General features: G+C 36.7%; 1 protein-coding gene and 1 long non-coding RNA gene across 11 annotated transcripts in view; one reads left to right on the forward strand and one right to left on the reverse strand.

Annotated features, from left to right (window-relative positions):
• The window catches only part of LOC134807644 (uncharacterized), a 127,144-nt gene that overhangs the window by 99,246 nt on the left and 9,132 nt on the right, over nucleotides 1–18,766 (forward strand). The window lies entirely within an intron of this gene.
• The window catches only part of SMC2 (structural maintenance of chromosomes 2), a 47,839-nt gene continuing 45,289 nt past the window's right edge, over nucleotides 16,217–18,766 (reverse strand). For all 10 annotated transcript variants that reach the window (XM_016961354.3, XM_009457017.5, XM_001137448.7 and 7 more), the window contains one exon: nucleotides 16,217–17,862. In XM_016961354.3, coding sequence (XP_016816843.1) covers nucleotides 17,686–17,862 — 177 coding nt within the window. In that variant the 3' untranslated portion in view covers nucleotides 16,217–17,685. The remainder of the gene's footprint in view (nucleotides 17,863–18,766) is intronic.

The raw sequence follows: 18,766 nt of genomic DNA on the forward strand, positions 1-18,766 counted from the left end.
TATATGTCATTCCAATATAAATCCTGTCTTAGTCTAAAGATGATTTGTCATGTGTAGGTTGTGAGAAGTCCACTAGAGAACTCCACTACATAGCAGAGGTAGGTCTATTACACTATGGAGGATGCAAATAAGCAGTAGCATGCATGATGGAATTTCTGCTCCAGGACAATTAAATAGGAAGGTCTCTTCCATAATCTTGATCAAAAATAAATGTACTCAAATACCTTTATGGTGCTGATACAATGGAAAGAGAAAATTGATTAATTAGAAAAGAGTAAAATAGAAATGGTCTAAAAGGGTTACTCTGGAAATAGAAATGTGAGTGGACAGTGGGAGGAATAATTTTCTTTTTATAGGTATAAAATGTAAATTTTGAATTTCTTTTGCCATGCCCATGCACACATTATTTATAAGAGAATTTAAAAATATTTAAAATAAGCCGGGCATGGTGGCTCACTCCTGTAATCCCAGCACTTTCGGAGGCCAAGGAGGGGGTGGATCACCTGATGTCAGAAGTTCAAGACCAGGCTGGCCAACATGGAGAAACCCCATCTCTACTGGGCATGGTGGTGAATGCCTGTAATCCCAGCTACTTGGGAGGCAGAGGCACGAGAATGGCTTGAACCAGGGAGGCATAGATTACAGTGACCTGAGATTGCACCACTGCACTCCAGCCTGGGCAACAGAACGAGACTCTGTCTCTAAATAAATAAATAAATAAATAAATAAATAAATAAATAAAATAATTATAAAGAGGTAATTGAAAGCTTGAAAAGAAAAAGAATACCATGGTATAATTCTAAAATTTTATCAATGTTATTAGTACTTTATAACTGTTTCATAGGCATGTAAAATGCAAAAGCTGTATGTTGTTTGGTGCATTTCTTTTTTAAGAAAATGGTGAACAGCAGCCTCATCTAAAAAACATGATCTACAAAGTGATGCCAATCCCTCTCCAAATAACTGCTGTCTACTTATTTTGTATTCTTAATCGCACCAGTCAAAACTAAGAAAAACTTATATTGAGACCTTTTAACACCAAATTATATATATACAATTTTATATATATATATATAACTACATATATACAGCCTGTGTGTGTGTGTATATAACATAAAACATTGGTCCACACGTATTTTTCTTTTATGGAAATGTTCTTTTATGTCTACACACACACACACACACACACACACACACACACACACACACACATACACAGTAAAAAAAATACCACTTGAAATTCTGTGCTTTCATTGCAGAAAGGAATTTGAATTAAGAATGGCAATTTGGGTGAGAAGTTAAAAACTAGAACTGAAAATCTATGAAATCTATGACCATATGTTTTCAGGGAAAAATATATATGAAAACATGAAGATTACTAATTGCAGTTTCAGTAGATTTTGTCACAAACTGCACATGGCTCAAACAGGCTTTTGTACCAACACACTAAACTGTTGTTTTTCACTTTAAAAGATTTAGTGCTAAGAAATGATTTCATTTGTGGCAGTTGCTACATTTATATACTTACTGTGCAGCATATCTTTTTATCTGGATTATTTGATAATGTTTCCTGTGAAATGTTGGAAATCATCATCATTTAAGGGATTTGGAAGTAACTATGCCTACTTAGTTTGGTATTACTCTTCCAAACTTTTTATTTCCTTTCAGAGAAAGAAAAAAAATGACTTAAGTTGCTCACTAGAATATTTTTAGCTGAAAATATTATAAGAGTCCAAATTTTCTTCTCAGATTAAGCAGGTCAAAGGCTTAGCCTGGGCTATAGCTCTGGGGAATGAAGGCTGGACCTAGGAGTAGGGTAGAAACAGGGTTTCAGAAAAGAAATTGCATTTTGGGAGAAAGCTGTCCTGTAGAAATACTAGCAAAAGACCTACAAGGGCATGGAAGTGATTCAAAACCAAAAGAAGCCCGCCGTGGTGCAGATTTGTAGTCCCAGCTACTCAGGAGGCTGACACAAGAGGATCACTTGAGGTCAGGGGTTCAAGACCAGCCTAGGTAAGATGGTGAGACCATCCCATCTCTAATAAAATGTTTTTAAAAAAGAAGACCATGAGAAAATAGGAAAATTAGGTTTGTAGTCAGCAAGACTTGAGTAGATAGCTTCAAGAGAGAAGAAAAGAGGAAAGCACCAGAGGGATGGATGAATGAGAGAAGCCTAAAAGAGAAGTGGTGATTCTGACATAGTTACCTAGACTCTAAGTCCCAACCATCGAATATAGGCCAAATTTTATTCCTGTTTTGGGTTCTGAGTTAGGTCTGTTGTGGTATCCATAGGTTGGACAAAGTAGGGGGCAGCAAAAAGTGTAGTAGATGTTCATAGTATGCCTGCAGTTGCAAAATGAGTGGATTGACAATTTTTACATTGTGAATTTGAGTTTGAATATATCAGTTTGCATATTTAGCTATGGATAATGCTTTGTAACAGAAAGCAAATCAGAAGGCCAAGATAGTTTTCAGTGTGGTTCCTTTCCACTGATTTTGTCTAAAATGCAGGGAACACCTTGGATTTGCCTTAGCAGTATTTTTCTCTCTGTTTAGAAAATTAATTATGTCGCTGGTTTTTGCTCTCGTTACAATTGTGCTAAATTCACAAGGTTAGATCATAAGTCCACATCCACATTAAAAAAAAATTTCTCACACCACTTTTCTCCTGACTGATCATTGTTTGAGGATCCTCTAATTTTCCAATCAAATCAGATTTGTTAGGAAGACAGAGTTTAAAGTCAAATACTTTTCTCAATCCAGTTGTAGAACTGCCTTTCCAGCTTCTTTTCTTGATTCCATTTACACAATCTATAACCCAGGCATATAGAAATGTTTGTAGTCTCCAACATTTCATGTTTCATATTTTCATGCCTTATGCATGTCCTTCCCTCTCCCCTGGAATGACATTGTCTTTTGCTGCCAGTAAAGGTTCATTCATTTCCCATTCTCATCCAGAAGTATTAATCATCAGAGCCTCTATGCCTATAGCTGTCTTACAAATAGACTACCTGTGATTTGGTTACAAGTACCGTAATGGATCTCCTGAAAAGCCATCTGCTCTACCTCTTGTCCAAGTGCTTGAGATTTCCTCAATTATAAACTCATGAATCTTTAATAAAATGAAAAACTTTTTAACAAGTCTAACACTTTCCATTTAGAAATACTTGTTTAGCTAGAAGAGATAACTTGAAATGTTCCCAAAACATAGATACCGTAAGTACTCAAGGCGATGGATTCCCCAAATCCCTTGACTTGATTATTACACACTCTATATATGCAACAAAATATCACATGTACTCCATAAATATGTAAACTATTATGTATCAAGTGAAGAAAGAAACATTTGTTAATCTCTCTGTGTCAGGTACTATGCTAAGTATTAAGGATAAAGAGATACATTAAACATTCTCCCTGTCCTCCTTGCTTTCCAGGGGGTATAACACCAAGAGAATATAATACAGTAACCATCCTGAGAGGTCTTGACTTACTGAAAAAGTATGAAAGAGGCAGCATCTCAAGCTATCTGCAGCAAGTCCTCAGTAGACATAGCATTAAATCTGACACTTGAAAGATACACAAACAATTTCTAGACAGAGATTGAAATAAAGGGCTTGTAGGCAGAAGAAACAGACAAGTAAAATAGGATGGAAAATTTGAGTAATGCACAAAAAATATGCATAAGAAAACTGTAAATAACCAAGACACAGAGTAGGTAGGGGTAGTAGGCAGCACACATAAGGGAGAAAGTACTGGGTTGGACATTCAGAGACAAGAAGTTCCTTGACATTCCTAAATTTAAATTGCCCCACAGTGAAAATAATTATGGGGTTGAATCACATGAGCTCTTAAGGAGATGTGTGTGTGTGGTTGGGTGGAGGTGTGATTTAATTTATACAGTTCTTTCCTACTATGTTTCATGTATTGTGTTAGGTAAAAGGAAGACAATTCAAAAAAACAGAAATCTTAAAAAATGTTTTTTACTACAGTGTTTCATGTGAAGGTATTATACATCACATGTGAGGTGACATAAACAAGAATTCACTAGTTCAGCAATTCCTGATTGACAGAAAAACTCTTAAGTGCTAAGCACTTATTTAGGCACTGAAAACGCTGGAATAAGCCTGCTCTCTGAGTCCAAAGAGTTTGGTTTGTTGGGGTGACAAATTAATCCATAAGACATGATAATATAAGTGAAAATGTACATTTGGAATAGTATAGAATAATTTTGATTTATGTTAGTGGTGATAGAGTTTAACATTTTTTTAGTACCTTGTATGTGTCAAGAAACTGCAAGAACATTTACTATGTTCTAATTTGTCTAGCAATCTATCTAGTTGATATTATCAACATCATCAATTTCACATTATGAAAGAGAAAGGACAATAAATAGATTACATTTAGCTTTTGTACAGGACTTTGAGAAATTCAGAGCTAGACCTAAATGGGAAGAGCTATTCCAGCTAGCTGTTCTTAGTCCCGACGTCAAGAAGGGTGTTCTGAAGCTGTCACTCTTCAGGGAGATGGGGAAAAAGCTTTATGCTACACAAAGTACAGTAGAACATACATGAGAAATATTAGTAAAAATCCTCTGAGCAAACTGTTACTGTGGAAGAAACTTTTGTCAGAGAATAATGATCCTATATAAAAAGCATATACACTTTCATATGCTATAGTGTAGTCCTCCTCAAACTGCAGTTTGAGGACCTCTGGGGAGGGGTCTTAGGATACATTCTCAGGGGTCTGTTAACTTCTCAATATTTTAAATTTTGTGCTTTTTCTTTCGGTAAGTTTAAAAGTGAATATAGACATGTTTAAGACTCATCTTAATAAATAACTTGTATTCTTGATACAAGTGATTTCATTGCTTGCCTTTATAATTGCATAACAATATCTTTAGCAGGAAGTAGGAATGCTTTGATGCCATTGAGCCATTAAATAAAAGAACAGAGGTGTTCTTAGCATGTACATGGTTTTGTCTTAGTAGGTGATGGCAAAATAGCATACTGTACAAGATTACAGTGATGTACATTGAGAAAAGTGGTGGGAAAAATAAGTCATTACATGGCTCATAATACATGTTATATGCTCTGTATATCTGACTCTCTATGCTGCAACTTTATTTCACCCCTTTAGCTGCATAATGAGATGTTGAGCTAAATTGTGGTTTCATGGTTGTTTGTAGTCATTGTGTATTTTTTGCTCTTTTAGTTTAAAAGAATGGAAGGCAAAAGAGTTCATTTCGAAGTTTATGACCCTATATATTTAAGTAAATTCTGTGTAGAAAGTTTTTTTCCCTTTAGTTTTTACATTATTAAATGGCATTTTAGAAACACATGTTGAAAAATCATGAACCTTGGAAATGAAGAGATGTATTTAAATTCTGATTCTGCTATACCTCAGTTGAGGGGAGGTAAATTAATGTCTCTGAGCCTGTTTTCTTATCTATGAGAGTAATAATAGCAACTGTGCTGAGTTGTTAAAAGGAGCTAATAGATGAAAATTTGTGCAGTCAATGTATCCTTGTTTTCTTCCTTTCTTTTCTCTCTTTACCCTGAACCCACATTTTTCTATCTAAATCGTTAGTAGCAAGGCACCAGGATAGCATGGGCCATGGAGTAGCAACACAGTACATTTTTGGTTCATTTAGTCCTAATGGAAATTATGTGACAGGCGGCGTGGAAGATATGGCTTAAAATACTGGAATTATTTATAAAAGTAAATTACCTATGTTCTTTCTGGTCCCACAAAGCAGAGGTAATCAGGATATGTTTAATACCTGCTTCCTTACGCTGATCTAGAAGCAATCTTGGTAAAAATCTTTTTCTCCTCCATTAGATTTCTTTTTTCTTTTCTTCAAATTAACATATGCCTTGAATGTTCAATTCTAAGTAATCAGCAATATAGTAGACTTCTATAACTAAATTACTAAGGGATTAAAAAATTTGTCTTTGATTAAAGTTGAAAGATGTGAAAATAAAACTTCAACCTTGAAACACAATAGCTTAGGCAGTTTATATACTTTTCACACATACAAAAATAGAATAGGAAGCAATAGGTGCAATACATAAAAGGGCTGATACCATTGATTTTTTTTTTTTTTTTTTTGAGACAGAGTCTCACCCTGTTGCCCAGGCTGGAGTGTAGTGGTACAATCTTGGCTCGCTGTAACCTCTGCCTCCCGGGTTCAAGCGATTCTCCTGCCTCAGCCTCTGAGTAGCTGGGATTACAGGTGCCCACCACTATGCCCAGCTAATTTTTTTTAATTTTTTACCTTTAATAGAGACGGGATTTCACCATGCTGGCCAGGCTGTTCTCGAACCCCTGACCTCAGATGATCCACCCGCCTCGGACTCCCAAAGTGCTGGGATTACAGGCATGAGCCACTGCACCCGGCCAGAATATTGTATTTCTATTCAAGGGGGAACCGAATGTTATCTCAGCTCCAGACATAAATTTCGGAGTATTTCTCACTCATTATAATGGTGTAATATCTAAGAGTATGGGCTTATCAGCTAGACAGTCTGAATTCAAACTTTGGCTTTTCTATTTTCTAGCTGTATAACTTTAGGCAAATTGAGTAACCCAAGTAGAATTGAGAACAAATAAGTTTTTTGGAAAAGGTAGAAATATTTTTAAGAGTCTTTTCAAATAATGTAAATATTTTTCCTTAATACTAAAAACAAAATGTGACAATAGCTTCTTAAAATTTAGTTGCAATGTGGAGTTTGAAACCAAATCAGTAAAGTTTTTGTACTCTGTAATATTAAAACCATTGATCATTCCTGCACTGTGAATGCCTATTTTACCCACATAATGACTTTGTAATATCACACATTGGCCACTGGAAAATGCCATTCACTGAATCATGCATATCTCCTAAATGTTAACACGTTTCTTAATACAGTATCAAAAAAACTTCATTTGTTAACATTGCCACCTGTTGTATTAGAAAAGTCTTGAAATATTAAGATACGTCAAGCTCATAAGGAATACAAGTTTGCCAAAATTCTAATTTTCATTTGAAAGCTACAATTTTATTATTGGCAACAAATACGTCAGGTTTATATAACAGGCTCACTTTGTTCAATTCTGAGAAATGGCTACCTGATACCATAAACCTAATAACCATAGTTTGTCTGTAAGAAATTTCTTCAAGTAAGGCCGGGCACGGTGGCTCACGCCTATAATCCCAGCACTTTGAGAGGCCGAGGCAGGTGGATCACGAGGTCAGGAGATGGAGACCATCCTGGCTAACACGGTGAAACCCCATCTCTACTAAAAAACAAAAAATTAGCAGGGCGTGGTGGCGAGCGCCTGTAGTCCCAGCTACTCGGGAGGCTGAGGCAGGAGAATGGCGTGAACCCGGGAGGTGGAGCTTGCAGTGAGCCGAGATTGCGCCACTGCACTCCAGCCTGGGCGACAGAGCGAGACTCCATCTCAAAAAAAAAAAAAAAAGAAAGAAAAAAAAGAAATTTGTTCAAGTAAAAATGGTATTCCATGAAAAAAAGCATTTATTTCAGACTCCAAATAAAACTGCATTTCTGTAAAATAACTGTCATGTTTTGCTATGCAGAAGTGCTTTATATATAATTCTCATTTCATCCCACAGATTATTACAGACATGTACTCAGGAAGTTGAGATATTAAAAATTAGTATTATAGCTTTATTAAAGACAGAAACTGCCATTAAAAACATTCAAATGCGGCCGGGCGCGGTGGCTCATGCCTGTAATCCCAGCACTTTGGGAGGCCGAGATGGGCAGATCACGAGGTCAGGAGATTGAGACCATCCTGGCTAACACGGTGAAACCCCGTCTCTACTAAAAATACAAAAAAATTAGCCGGGCTTAGTGGCGGGCGCCTATAGTCCCAGCTACTCGGGAGGCTGAGGCAGGAGAATGGCATGAACCCAGGAGGCGGAGGTTGCAGTGAGCCGAGATTGCGCCACTGCACTCCAGCCTGGGCAACTGAGCAAGACTCTGTCTAAAAAAAAAAAAAAAAAAAAAAAAAAAAATTCAAATGCGTTGCAGTGAGAAATACAATCATTAGAAGTCAGTGTGTTGCACTACCTTGCATGTTAAGGTGTCAGCAGTTTAACTCAGCCGACCACTCAGTTTCCAATTCATGCAAATGTCAACAAGTGAGTTGCAAGAGTTCTTTAAACATTTTGGATGCAATTCTGTTAAATGTATACATTGCAAATAATTTCTCCTATTCTGTAGCTTGTCTTTTCATTTTCTTAAGTGTCTTTTGAAGAGATTTTTTTCAACTTTGTTTTGATGAAGTTCAATTACTCTCTTTTTTCCTTGTGTCTTCTTTGTCCTAAGAAATCTTTGCATAATGTAGGGTCACTATGTTTTCTTCTAAAAGTGTTAGAACTTACTTCTGGGCCTATGACCCATTTTTATTTATTTTTCTGTATGTTGTTAAGGGTCAATGTTTACATTTTTTTCATATAAATATCAAGTTGTCAGCACCATCTGTTGAAAAAAATCTTTGTAATGGCTAATCTTTTATGTCATTAGATTTAATAGTTTAAGAATTTTTGTTCCTATATTCATGAGGGTTGCTTTCCTTTAACTTTTTTGTTTTGTAATGTCTGTGTCAGGTTTTACTATTAGAACAATACTAGTCTAGTAAAAAAGAAAAAAACTAGCAAGTGTTCTCTCCCCTTCTATTTATAAGATTGTTGTTACTTCTTCCTTAAATGGTAAAATTTATGAGTGAAACTTGGAGTATTCATTGTAGGATTGGAGTTTTCTTTGTGGAAAGATATTTAATAATAATTACAATTTCATTAGTAGATGTGAGGCTATTCAGATTTTGTCTGTTCTTGTGTCAATTTTGTTTTTATTTTTCAAAGAATTTTTCTATTTTGTCTTAAGTTGTCAAATTTATCGGCATAAAAATGGTCATAATTTTGTATCTTCTTAATCCAGGTAAGATCCACAGTGGCAGCTCTTCTTTCATTCCTGATAGTGATTTGTAATTTCTCTGGTTCCTTGATTGATAGGGATATAGAGATTTTGTTGACAGTTTGAGAACTCGATGTGGGTTTCATTGATTTTCTCCATTGTTTTATATATTATGGATTCCTATTCTTTATTTTTCAATCTTTTTACTTGAGTTTACTTTGTTCTTATCTAGAATACAGGTTAGAATAGAACCTTAGACCATTATATTTGTGGCTTTTTGTTTTTTAATAGAAGCATATGTCTGTCAATTTCTAATTTTTTTAAATTGAAATGATACAAAGTATGATCCCTGACCAAACAAGAATTAAATTAGAAGTCAAGAAGAAAAATATACTTGGAAAATCTCAAGAATTTATAAGTTAAAAAATACACTCCCCAGGGCTGGGTGCGGTGGCTCACGCCTGTAATCCCAACACTTTGAGAGGCCGAGGTGGGTGGATCACGAGGTCAGGAGATCAAGACCATCCTGGCTAACACAGTGAAACCCCGTCTCTACTAAAAATACAAAAAATTAGCCAAGCGTGGTGGCACACACCTGTAGTCCCAGCTACTCGGGAGGCTGAGGGAGGAGACTCGCTTGAACCTGGGATGCAGAAGTTGCAGTGAGCCGAGATCACACCACTGTACTCCAGCCTGAGCGACAGACCGAGACTTCTTCTCAAAAAAAAAAAAAAAAAACCTCCCTCAAAAAAACCATGAGTTGAAGAAGAAATGTTCAAGAAAGTAAATTAGAAAACATTTTGAATTTAAAGAAAATGAAAACGGAACATGACAAAATCTGTGAGATGACACTGAAAGATTACTTAAGAGGGATGTTTGTAGCATTACATGCTAATCAGAAAAAAATCAGAATTCTCAAATTAATAATTTAAGCTTCCTCATGAGAAACTAGAGAAGGAATACCAAAGTAAGTCCAAAGCAAGCAGAAAAAAGAAAATAATTAAGCTAAGGGCAGAAATCAATGAACTGAAAACAGAAAAACAGTAGAGAAAGTTAATGAAATAAAACACTGGTTCTTTGAAAAGATCATAACATTAGACAATAGATAGACAAACCTCTATGTACCAAGGGTGACAAAAGTTAAAAAAAGACACAAATTATCATATTGGAAATGAAACAAGGGATATCAACTAGAGAACCTGAATACATCAAAAGGATAATAATACAGAAATACCATGATTAACTCCACACACAAATTTGGCAATTTAGATGAAAGACAGTAATTCCTCAAAAAGAAGAAACTACTGCAATTCATTCTATATAAAATAGATAAAAGATATAGAGTAGTCCTATAACTACTAAGGAAATTTTTACTACTAATTTTACCATCCACCACCACCCTCAAATCTCAAGGTCCAGATTATTTCACAAAATTCTACCAAATATTTAAAGAAGAATTAACATTAGTTCTACACAATCCTCCAGAAAATAGAGGAGGGAACATTTCTCAGTTCAATTTCATGAAGCCAGGATTATCCTGAAACAAGAAAAAAAGAAAACCATGCCAATGCCTCTCATGAATAGAGACATTAAAACCATGACCAAATTATTAGCAAATACAATTCAGCAAATGCAGAAAGAATTATACATGCCATTCTCAAGTAGAGTTTATTCTAGGGAAAGACTGGTTCAATATTTAAAAATCAAGCAGTGTAATCCATGATATTAACAGGCTAAGGAAGAAGTTACATGATCATACCAATCAATGTGGACAAAGCATTGAAAAAATTCAATACTTATTCGTGATAAACTGCCATCAAAATAGGAATAGAAGAGAACTTCCTCAGTTTGGTAAAGAGCATCTACCAAAACCTTACAGCTAACATTACACTTCGAGGTGAAAGAATACTTCCTCCCTGATTTTGAGAACAAGGCAAGTGTAGTGGCTCTCACCACACTTTTTTTTTTTTTTTTTTTTTTTTTTTTGAGATGGAGTCTTGCTCTGTCGCCCAGGCTGGAGTGCAGTGGCGTGATCTCGGCTCACTACAACCTCTGCCTCCCAGGTTCAAGCAATTCTCCTGCCTCAGCCTCCCAAGTAGCTGGGACTATAGGTGCCCGCCACCAGGCCTGGCTAACTTTTTGTATTTTTAGTAGAGACAGGGTTTCACCGTGTTAGCTAGGATGGTCTGGCTCTCACCATTCTTACACAACACAGTGCTAAGAAGTTCCAGTCAATGCCATAAGGCACAAAAGGAAATAAAAGGCATACAGATCAACAGGGAAGAAATAAAGCTGCCTATGATTGTAGAGGACATAATTGTCTGTGTAGAAAATCCCCCAAAATCTACAAGAAACCTAGAACTAAGAAGTTTAGCAAGGCCAACGGTTACAAAGACAGACATATAAAAATTAATTATATACACTAATGACGAACATATGGATATTGTTACACATAAATACCCTTTATCGTAGCTCAAAAAATGAAATATTTAGGTGTAAGTCTAACAAAATGTACAGAATGTTTTACAGAATGTTTCACAGAATGTTTCAGCATACACATTTGATTCCTGCTATTTTATTCCTCTTTGTCAAACTTGATTTAGATATTCTAGACTGTTGCCTTTCTATATATGGTGTACTGAAAATAATCAGTGTTGAAGTTAAAGATCTCAATAAATGGAGAGACATTCAGTCCGCATTCCTGGGTTACCAGGTTCAACATAGTAAGGATGTCAATTCTCTTTAAATTAATACCTAGGTTTAATATAATTCCTATAAAAATCCCAAGGCATTCTGTAGATATAGTTAAGATTATTCTGAAACTTGTATGGAAAGGCATCCATCAAGAATATCTAAATCAATTTTGACAAAGAGGAATAAAGTAGCAAGAATCAATCTGACTTCAAGGCTTATTACGCAGGGCCACCATAATCAAGACTGTGAGATATTGGAAAAGGGACAGACACATAGATCAATGGAACAGAATAGAGAACCTATAATAAAAGTAGACTTAAAAATGCCCAAATAATTTTTGACACAGTTGGAAAAGAAAAAAACAACTCGATGTTTTTCTAGGAGGAAAGATAGACATTTTTTTTTTAGACAGTCTCTTGCTCTGTTGCCCAGGCTGGAGTGCAGTGGTGCAATCTCAACTCACTGCAACCTCCGCCTCCCAGGTTAAAGTAATTCTGCCTTTGCCTCTCGAGTAGCTGGGATTACAGGCACACACCACCATGCCTGGCGAATTTTTTGTATTTTTAGTAGAGACGGGGTTTCACCATGTTGGTCTGGCTGGTCTCGAACTCCTGACCTCAAGTGATCCACCTGCCTTGGCCTCCCAAAGTGCTGAGATTACAGGCTTGAGCCACCGTGCCTGGCTAAGACAGCCTTTTCAACAAATTGTGCTGGAGGAATTGGATATCCATAGGCCAAAAAAAAAAAAAAAAAAAAAAGCAAAACAGGTCACCTCTGGCTCCTTTCCATGCTATGGATACATTCTTACTCAGTAATCAGGGCTCAGGCTCAGGTTCTGTTGGTATACTGGTGTATGTTATAGCATTAGGAATGCTGGTGCCCTGTTTTAAAATAATGACCTCTGGCAAAATATCAGAACCACAACTAACAAAACCTTGAGGGGCTGGCACTTTGACACACCTTTTATTACATGAGTAAGTATCCCAATGGCAACAACAAAAACAGGGACTGGATTGTTGTTAGCCCTCTGTGTAGGGGCTTCATGAATAACATTGTACAAGAGAACCTGAGTGAATGCAACTATGCCATTAATAAGACTTGGTCACTGTGGTCTGTGACAGAATGAGGTCCAGAATGGCAGATCACTTTGCGGCCATGGCCACAGCTTAGGAGAACCTAACAAAGGCGTTATGGGTCCAAACCATCCAGATCTCTCAGAGTTGACTCCATCTATGGGATAGGGGTCAGGCTGAGTTGGGGCAGTAACCAGTCTGTCTATCCCTATCCTGAGGCCACTACCTCTGCAGGCCCCATTGCCCTTGTTACTTCACCCAGACCTTTTGGCCTCAGTGGTCTAGTCCAGGAAGGGAAGTCAGGTCCTAAACAAACTTGACCTATCTGATAACATCGCCCACCACAATGGAAGGATCTGATGTCTGTGACCTGTACACAAATGTTTACGGTATTCATACTAGCAAAAAAACTAGTCAACCTAGATATAAAGATACACACAGGAGTATTATTTAGCGTTAAAAAGGACATGTTATTTGTGACATGTATTAACATAGAAGGGATAATGCTAAGCGAAATCAAAGAGGCACAGAAAGACAAATACTCTAATGATCTCACTCATTTGTAAAATCTGAAAAAGTCAAACTCATAGAACCAGGGAGTAGAATGTGGTTGCCAAGGGCTGGGGAGCAGGGGAAGTGCGGAGATGTTTATCAAAGAATACAAAGTCATAGTTATGCATGATGAATAAGTTCTGGAGATCTGCTGTACAGCATGGTGACTATAGCTAATACTGTTATATATTTAAAATTTCCCAGAAGAATACATCTTAATGTTCTCACCATACACACAAAAAAGGTAATTATGTGAGATGATATGTTAATTAGCTTGATTGTGGTAATCATTCCATAACATATACAAATATCAAAATATCACACTGTATATTATAAACATTACCATATCCTGTGGTACTACCCTTGAAATGCCTCAGACATTTCAGCCTCAGCCATCCAGTCCAGGAAGGGAAGTCACTTCTTGAATGATGACATGTCTGACAACATTGCCCAGCCAAATGGAAGGATCAGATGTCCCTGGCACTATCAGAGGGACTCTAGCATCCTGGTATTTCTTGGTCCTGTTTCCACCCTTGAGGGATCCCACAGGGAGTGCACCCGAGGGAAACGCTGACTCCAGATTAAGAGTTAGGGGGGGCGTTTTGGGGTACTGTGGCAGCCTGAACTGCAAACCACCCACAGGATGTGCACTCTAAAAAGAAAATGGCTGGGAACACTGGAATTTGGATTTCACAGGCAGAGGCCGTCATCTGGTCCACCTGTACCTCCTCCAAGCTCAGTGCTTCTCAACATGTGCTGCAATCATGTGGTTCCCTTGCCCTGGAGGGCAGTGTTCAGTGTCCATACTGCCATATTCGGATGGGGTGGTACCACCCAACTTGTAGGCTATCTTGATGTCCTTCCTTCACTCGTTGTGAGCTGGCTTTCCATTGTTCAACAGCTCTATTGGACTGAGGATGACAGGGTGCATGGAAAACCCATTGTATTCCATGAGTGTGCCTGCTGTCATGTTCCTTGGGGAGTAAAGGAGGTTCCCTGTCAGAGCAAAGTTTTACAGGGTATCCAAAAACATAATTTAAGTTTCCCTAAAAGGTGGCTATGGTATTCCCAGCATCCACAGGTGACATGTATTTGTCCTTGCCAGTTAGCAACCTTTTGCCATACTCCTTGTAACCACACAGATCTTTTTCCACTTGGTTGTCATTCACCTGACCAGATAGCAAGGCTGTTCTTTTTGACAACTAGTGAGAAGTGGGGAGAAGTGGGTTAGTCCAAGGTCACCTGGAGAACGGTCTTGCAGGTGGCAGTTCAAATCACAATTCAATTTTATTATGGTAAACTGCAAACTGCTTGTCTGTTTCACAAAGATTCTCTTTGATGAAGTTCTAGCCAGGTTCCTCTGAGCTCTTTCTACATCTAAATAAACCATTGCCTGTAAAGATCTGAAAAAAACACTAGCAGTTTCTAACAGCTCAAAGCCACATCCATAGGTTGACTATCCTCCTCCTGAAAGTCAACTCCTGAGAAAACTCAAGGGTTGCTAAGAGTTTACTGTTTCTTCCAACCAACACTTGAAGGTAGAGTCCCAGTCTCTGTGGGAGGGTAAGAGCCTACCTTGGCATTAGAGCCAGTTAACAAATCTAAATGGGTTTCACATCAACCAATTCCCTTTCCTGTTTATATCCCTGACTCTAAGCCCCCACTTCTCCTCCTCTATTCCCTCATTCTCCCTTTAAGACACCCAATCACCTCAATACAAATCAAAATTGAGTTCAGTTCATACTGGACTCTTCTTATTGCAAGAGTATGTTACTGATTTAAATCTATCCTTACTGTTTTAACTAGTATCTGGCTTTATCTTTGATATGTTCTGTATCTACAGAGTTCAGGGGTTAATTACTTTGGCTGACTTCATCTACTAAGTCTGGGGACCTCTTTCTCCAGGTCCTCGTTTATCCCTTCTGAGACGTCTCCTTCACTTTCTGGAAGCTGTGGTTAGCCCAGATCCCATCTTTTAGTTCTCCAGACCAGAAAAACCCCAGGCTTTCCACTGCAGCCTTAGCTGTCCTACAGCTGCACCATGACTATAGCTGGTACTTAGGTCAAAAACATTAACCTTAGCTTGTGCCTGTCTCTTCCTCCGTATTTTATCTCCCATCCAAAATCTTTCCAGTTTTTCTTCAGTTCCTGAACTCTCAGGTAGTTGTTTCTAGTATTTTGCCCAGAATCTATATTTATCATCTGTGGGAATGTTGGCCTTTAGATTATGCCACCCTATTGGAAGAGAAAAATTCATGTCTTTGCTTTGCATTTGCTGTGAGCTTACTTGAAATGCCAAAACCGCCACCACCACAATGAATCCTCTCTTCACATGGTTGAGGTTCTTCTTTAAGGTAACATTCACGTTGTACATACTGCTCATACAGGTATTTTTCTTAAATTTATTCTGTACAATAAATACAAATGTTCAAGCTGTCAGTGACGTAGTATATCTTAGGTTCTGGAGACTGACAAGATTTGTCCATGGGCCCTGACACTCCTAACTGTATTATCACCCTGAGCAAGTTTCCTAACTTTTCTGCTCAATTCCTCGATTACACCATGCTGACAACAACAGTATTTACCTCACTAGGTTATTCTGAGGATTAAATATGACAATACATACAAATGAGAACAGCAGCTAATGTAAAGAAAGAGCTTGTTAAATATTAGTTAACTCATATTACTGCAGATGTGTGAAACAAATGTCCCCAATCCCCTTAATGTCTTCCCTCTAATGAAAAAAAGTTACAACAATTTAATACATGTTTGAGGGTTTTCAAAGATCAAGATTATACAAGACAAAAATCAGGAACGCACACAAGCAAAAAATTTTTAGCAGAGAAAAGGAAATGAGTACGTAAGCCAAAATAGTCAAACTCCCAAATTATTTTTAAAACGTTGGCTAAAACAGCAATGAAGTACCACTTAATAACTGTTAAATCAGAAATATTAAAATTAACAGCAAGTACTGACTAATTTGTATACTATGGTATACTTTAATATTGACAGTGTGAATTGATAACTGTTTTGGCACAGTCTGTAATACATTTGAAAGGAAACAAAAAAACTGTATATTTGACATTGGACTTTCTGTAACTCAACATTTACAGCATTATTTCCTCTCCCCTCCACAGTGGACAGAACTAATTCCAGATTCAATCCTTTCCAATGTGTCCCATAATATCAATTACTGCATGTTTTCTGACATCTCATATGTATGGAGAATGAAGGGTGGGAAATGTCAAGCCCAGGGCCAGGAAGTACGGCCATATATCAGGGGAAGTATGATAATAACACTAAGGAAATAAGACTAAAAAATCAAGAAGAGATGTGGGGTCAAAATAACACATGGAAGATCAGATTACATCATGTCAGACCTTTCATGATTCAGTTTGGGGTCACTGTTCTAGTGATGATGTACCTAGAGATACTAAAAACTGTAGACAGTATTCTCATGGTGTTTGCTAGTGTCATCTTTCAAGTTCTAAAGGAATTTCATCCCTTTGAACTGGAAAGCGGAAGACAAATAATCATCCAACTTTTGAGTTATTTTGGTGGAACAGATGGATTGAGTTATTTATATTTATACATATATATATCAGACTCAGGGAAAAATAAATTTGGTTTAGTCTACTGGCACCTACATTCTTGTTTACCAATAGGTTGTTAATGACTGGATTATAAAAAGGCTGACAAAAATCTTGGAAAATATTAACAAACTTCAGATAAATTTGCAGCAGATAGTACCACGCAACACACCTCCTCCTAAGCTTTGATTTAAAAATACTTACACAGCTTAAAAAAACAAAAACATTAAAGTCGTAGAGACCAATTATTAAGCGTATAGGAACATGATATTCATGTATCATTAAAATAAGGATTCTTTCAAGATCTGTTTTCTATCTCAGTCTAAATCAGGGGTCTGGAGTTGTGGCCTTAAAAAACTAGCCTCAAACGGCTCCATGCATGCATAATAGCTTTATATGTGTTCCCTTTGTTGGTCCAGTTACCTGATTTATAATTCTTCCTTACCTGAATGACTTTATTAGGATAGAAAACACATTAATATTGGCTTAGGAATTAAATCAATTAAACACTGATGATCAGCTACATTTATCATGTAATTTAATCTGCTTTTTTGTATATTAGCTTTTACATATAGAATCGGGTATCTCAGGATCCCTAATATATAAAAGACCTGCATAAGAAAAAAACATTTGATGATATGCATAAAATCACAACCACAATAATTGGACCATAATTAGACTAGTTAAGAGATGAGGAATATATGCTCATTTGTAAGTGATAAGTGATTATATAAAGAGAAAACATGGGTTAAGTAACACAGTGACATTAATTTTTGTGTATAAACAAATTAGTTATCTCAAGTCCTTAAAAGTTTACATTTAAAAAAACAGGTCAAGATGAAGAAATAAATTTGTAGTTTAATCTTCCACATGTGCTCCTTTGGGTGGTTTTGCCTTGGATTTTGCTTCCTTTGAAATCTTTCCATTTTGACATTGAGTAAATCTGGCTACTGTAGAAACACCATCCACAAACTTGGTTTTGAAAAGAACGTTTGCATTGTTGAACATACCTTCTTTTAGTGACACCACAATGAACTTAAGGAAAAAAGAAAAAAGTATAAAAAAACTTTTTGTGATATACTTGAAGTTTACTCCTTTATAGTGGTGATAAGAATGGTTTGGAGACAATTTTATTTCTTTAAATAGTTATATGAGGCACCTAAATGAATGCTAGCTGTCCATATTGTTTTAGAAGTCTCTTAATTTTACTTTGGGTGCTTCATTACCCAATTTTACTATTTCCTGGTGGTTGACTGCTTGTTGCTATCTTTTGTAGCTGGCATTCAGTTTTGTTGCTAACTAAAGCTGCTCCAGTGAGATATTTTTTCTTGTGACATTTTAATATCAAAGAAGGTTTCTAATATCAAAGAAGGTTTCAAGTTCCTATAGCACATCACTAGCCCAAACAGAACTTCTGAATAATTAGGCACTGCCCCGCCGCCCCATTCAATGTTATTTGCCAAAACACTGCTATAATAAATACACAATCCATGGTAACTATGAGTGGAGTCCCCAGAGTTGTACAATGCATAATTTATGCAAGCATATTTGGCAGCCCCAGCTCCTACAGCAATAGTGCATTAAAAACAAACTGTTCTTAGCTTCAAGAGGCTTTGTTCTACTTTTTAGCCATGAGAAATTAAATTTCCCCATCAAGTGTCGCATGATTTTCTGATACCTGAGTTAAATATCCCTGAGACAGTTTTGTTTTGATTGCACATCTTTATGGTAGTTAACTAGAGAAAACAATTATATTAACCCTAAATCAATTCTGTATTATGACTAAATTGGAATCTCCCTCATGCTACAACCAACATTTTTAATGCCTAGCTCTTTCTTAAAAAGGAGAGTGAAACTTTTTTCCTTCTATACCTATTTAAACATAAGTCTATTTAAATAGATATACAATGCTTTAGTATTTATCAACCCTAAATATCTT

The sequence above is a fragment of the Pan troglodytes genome, chromosome 11 (assembly GCF_028858775.2).
Source record: "Pan troglodytes isolate AG18354 chromosome 11, NHGRI_mPanTro3-v2.0_pri, whole genome shotgun sequence".
Taxonomy (NCBI): Eukaryota; Metazoa; Chordata; class Mammalia; order Primates; family Hominidae; genus Pan; species Pan troglodytes.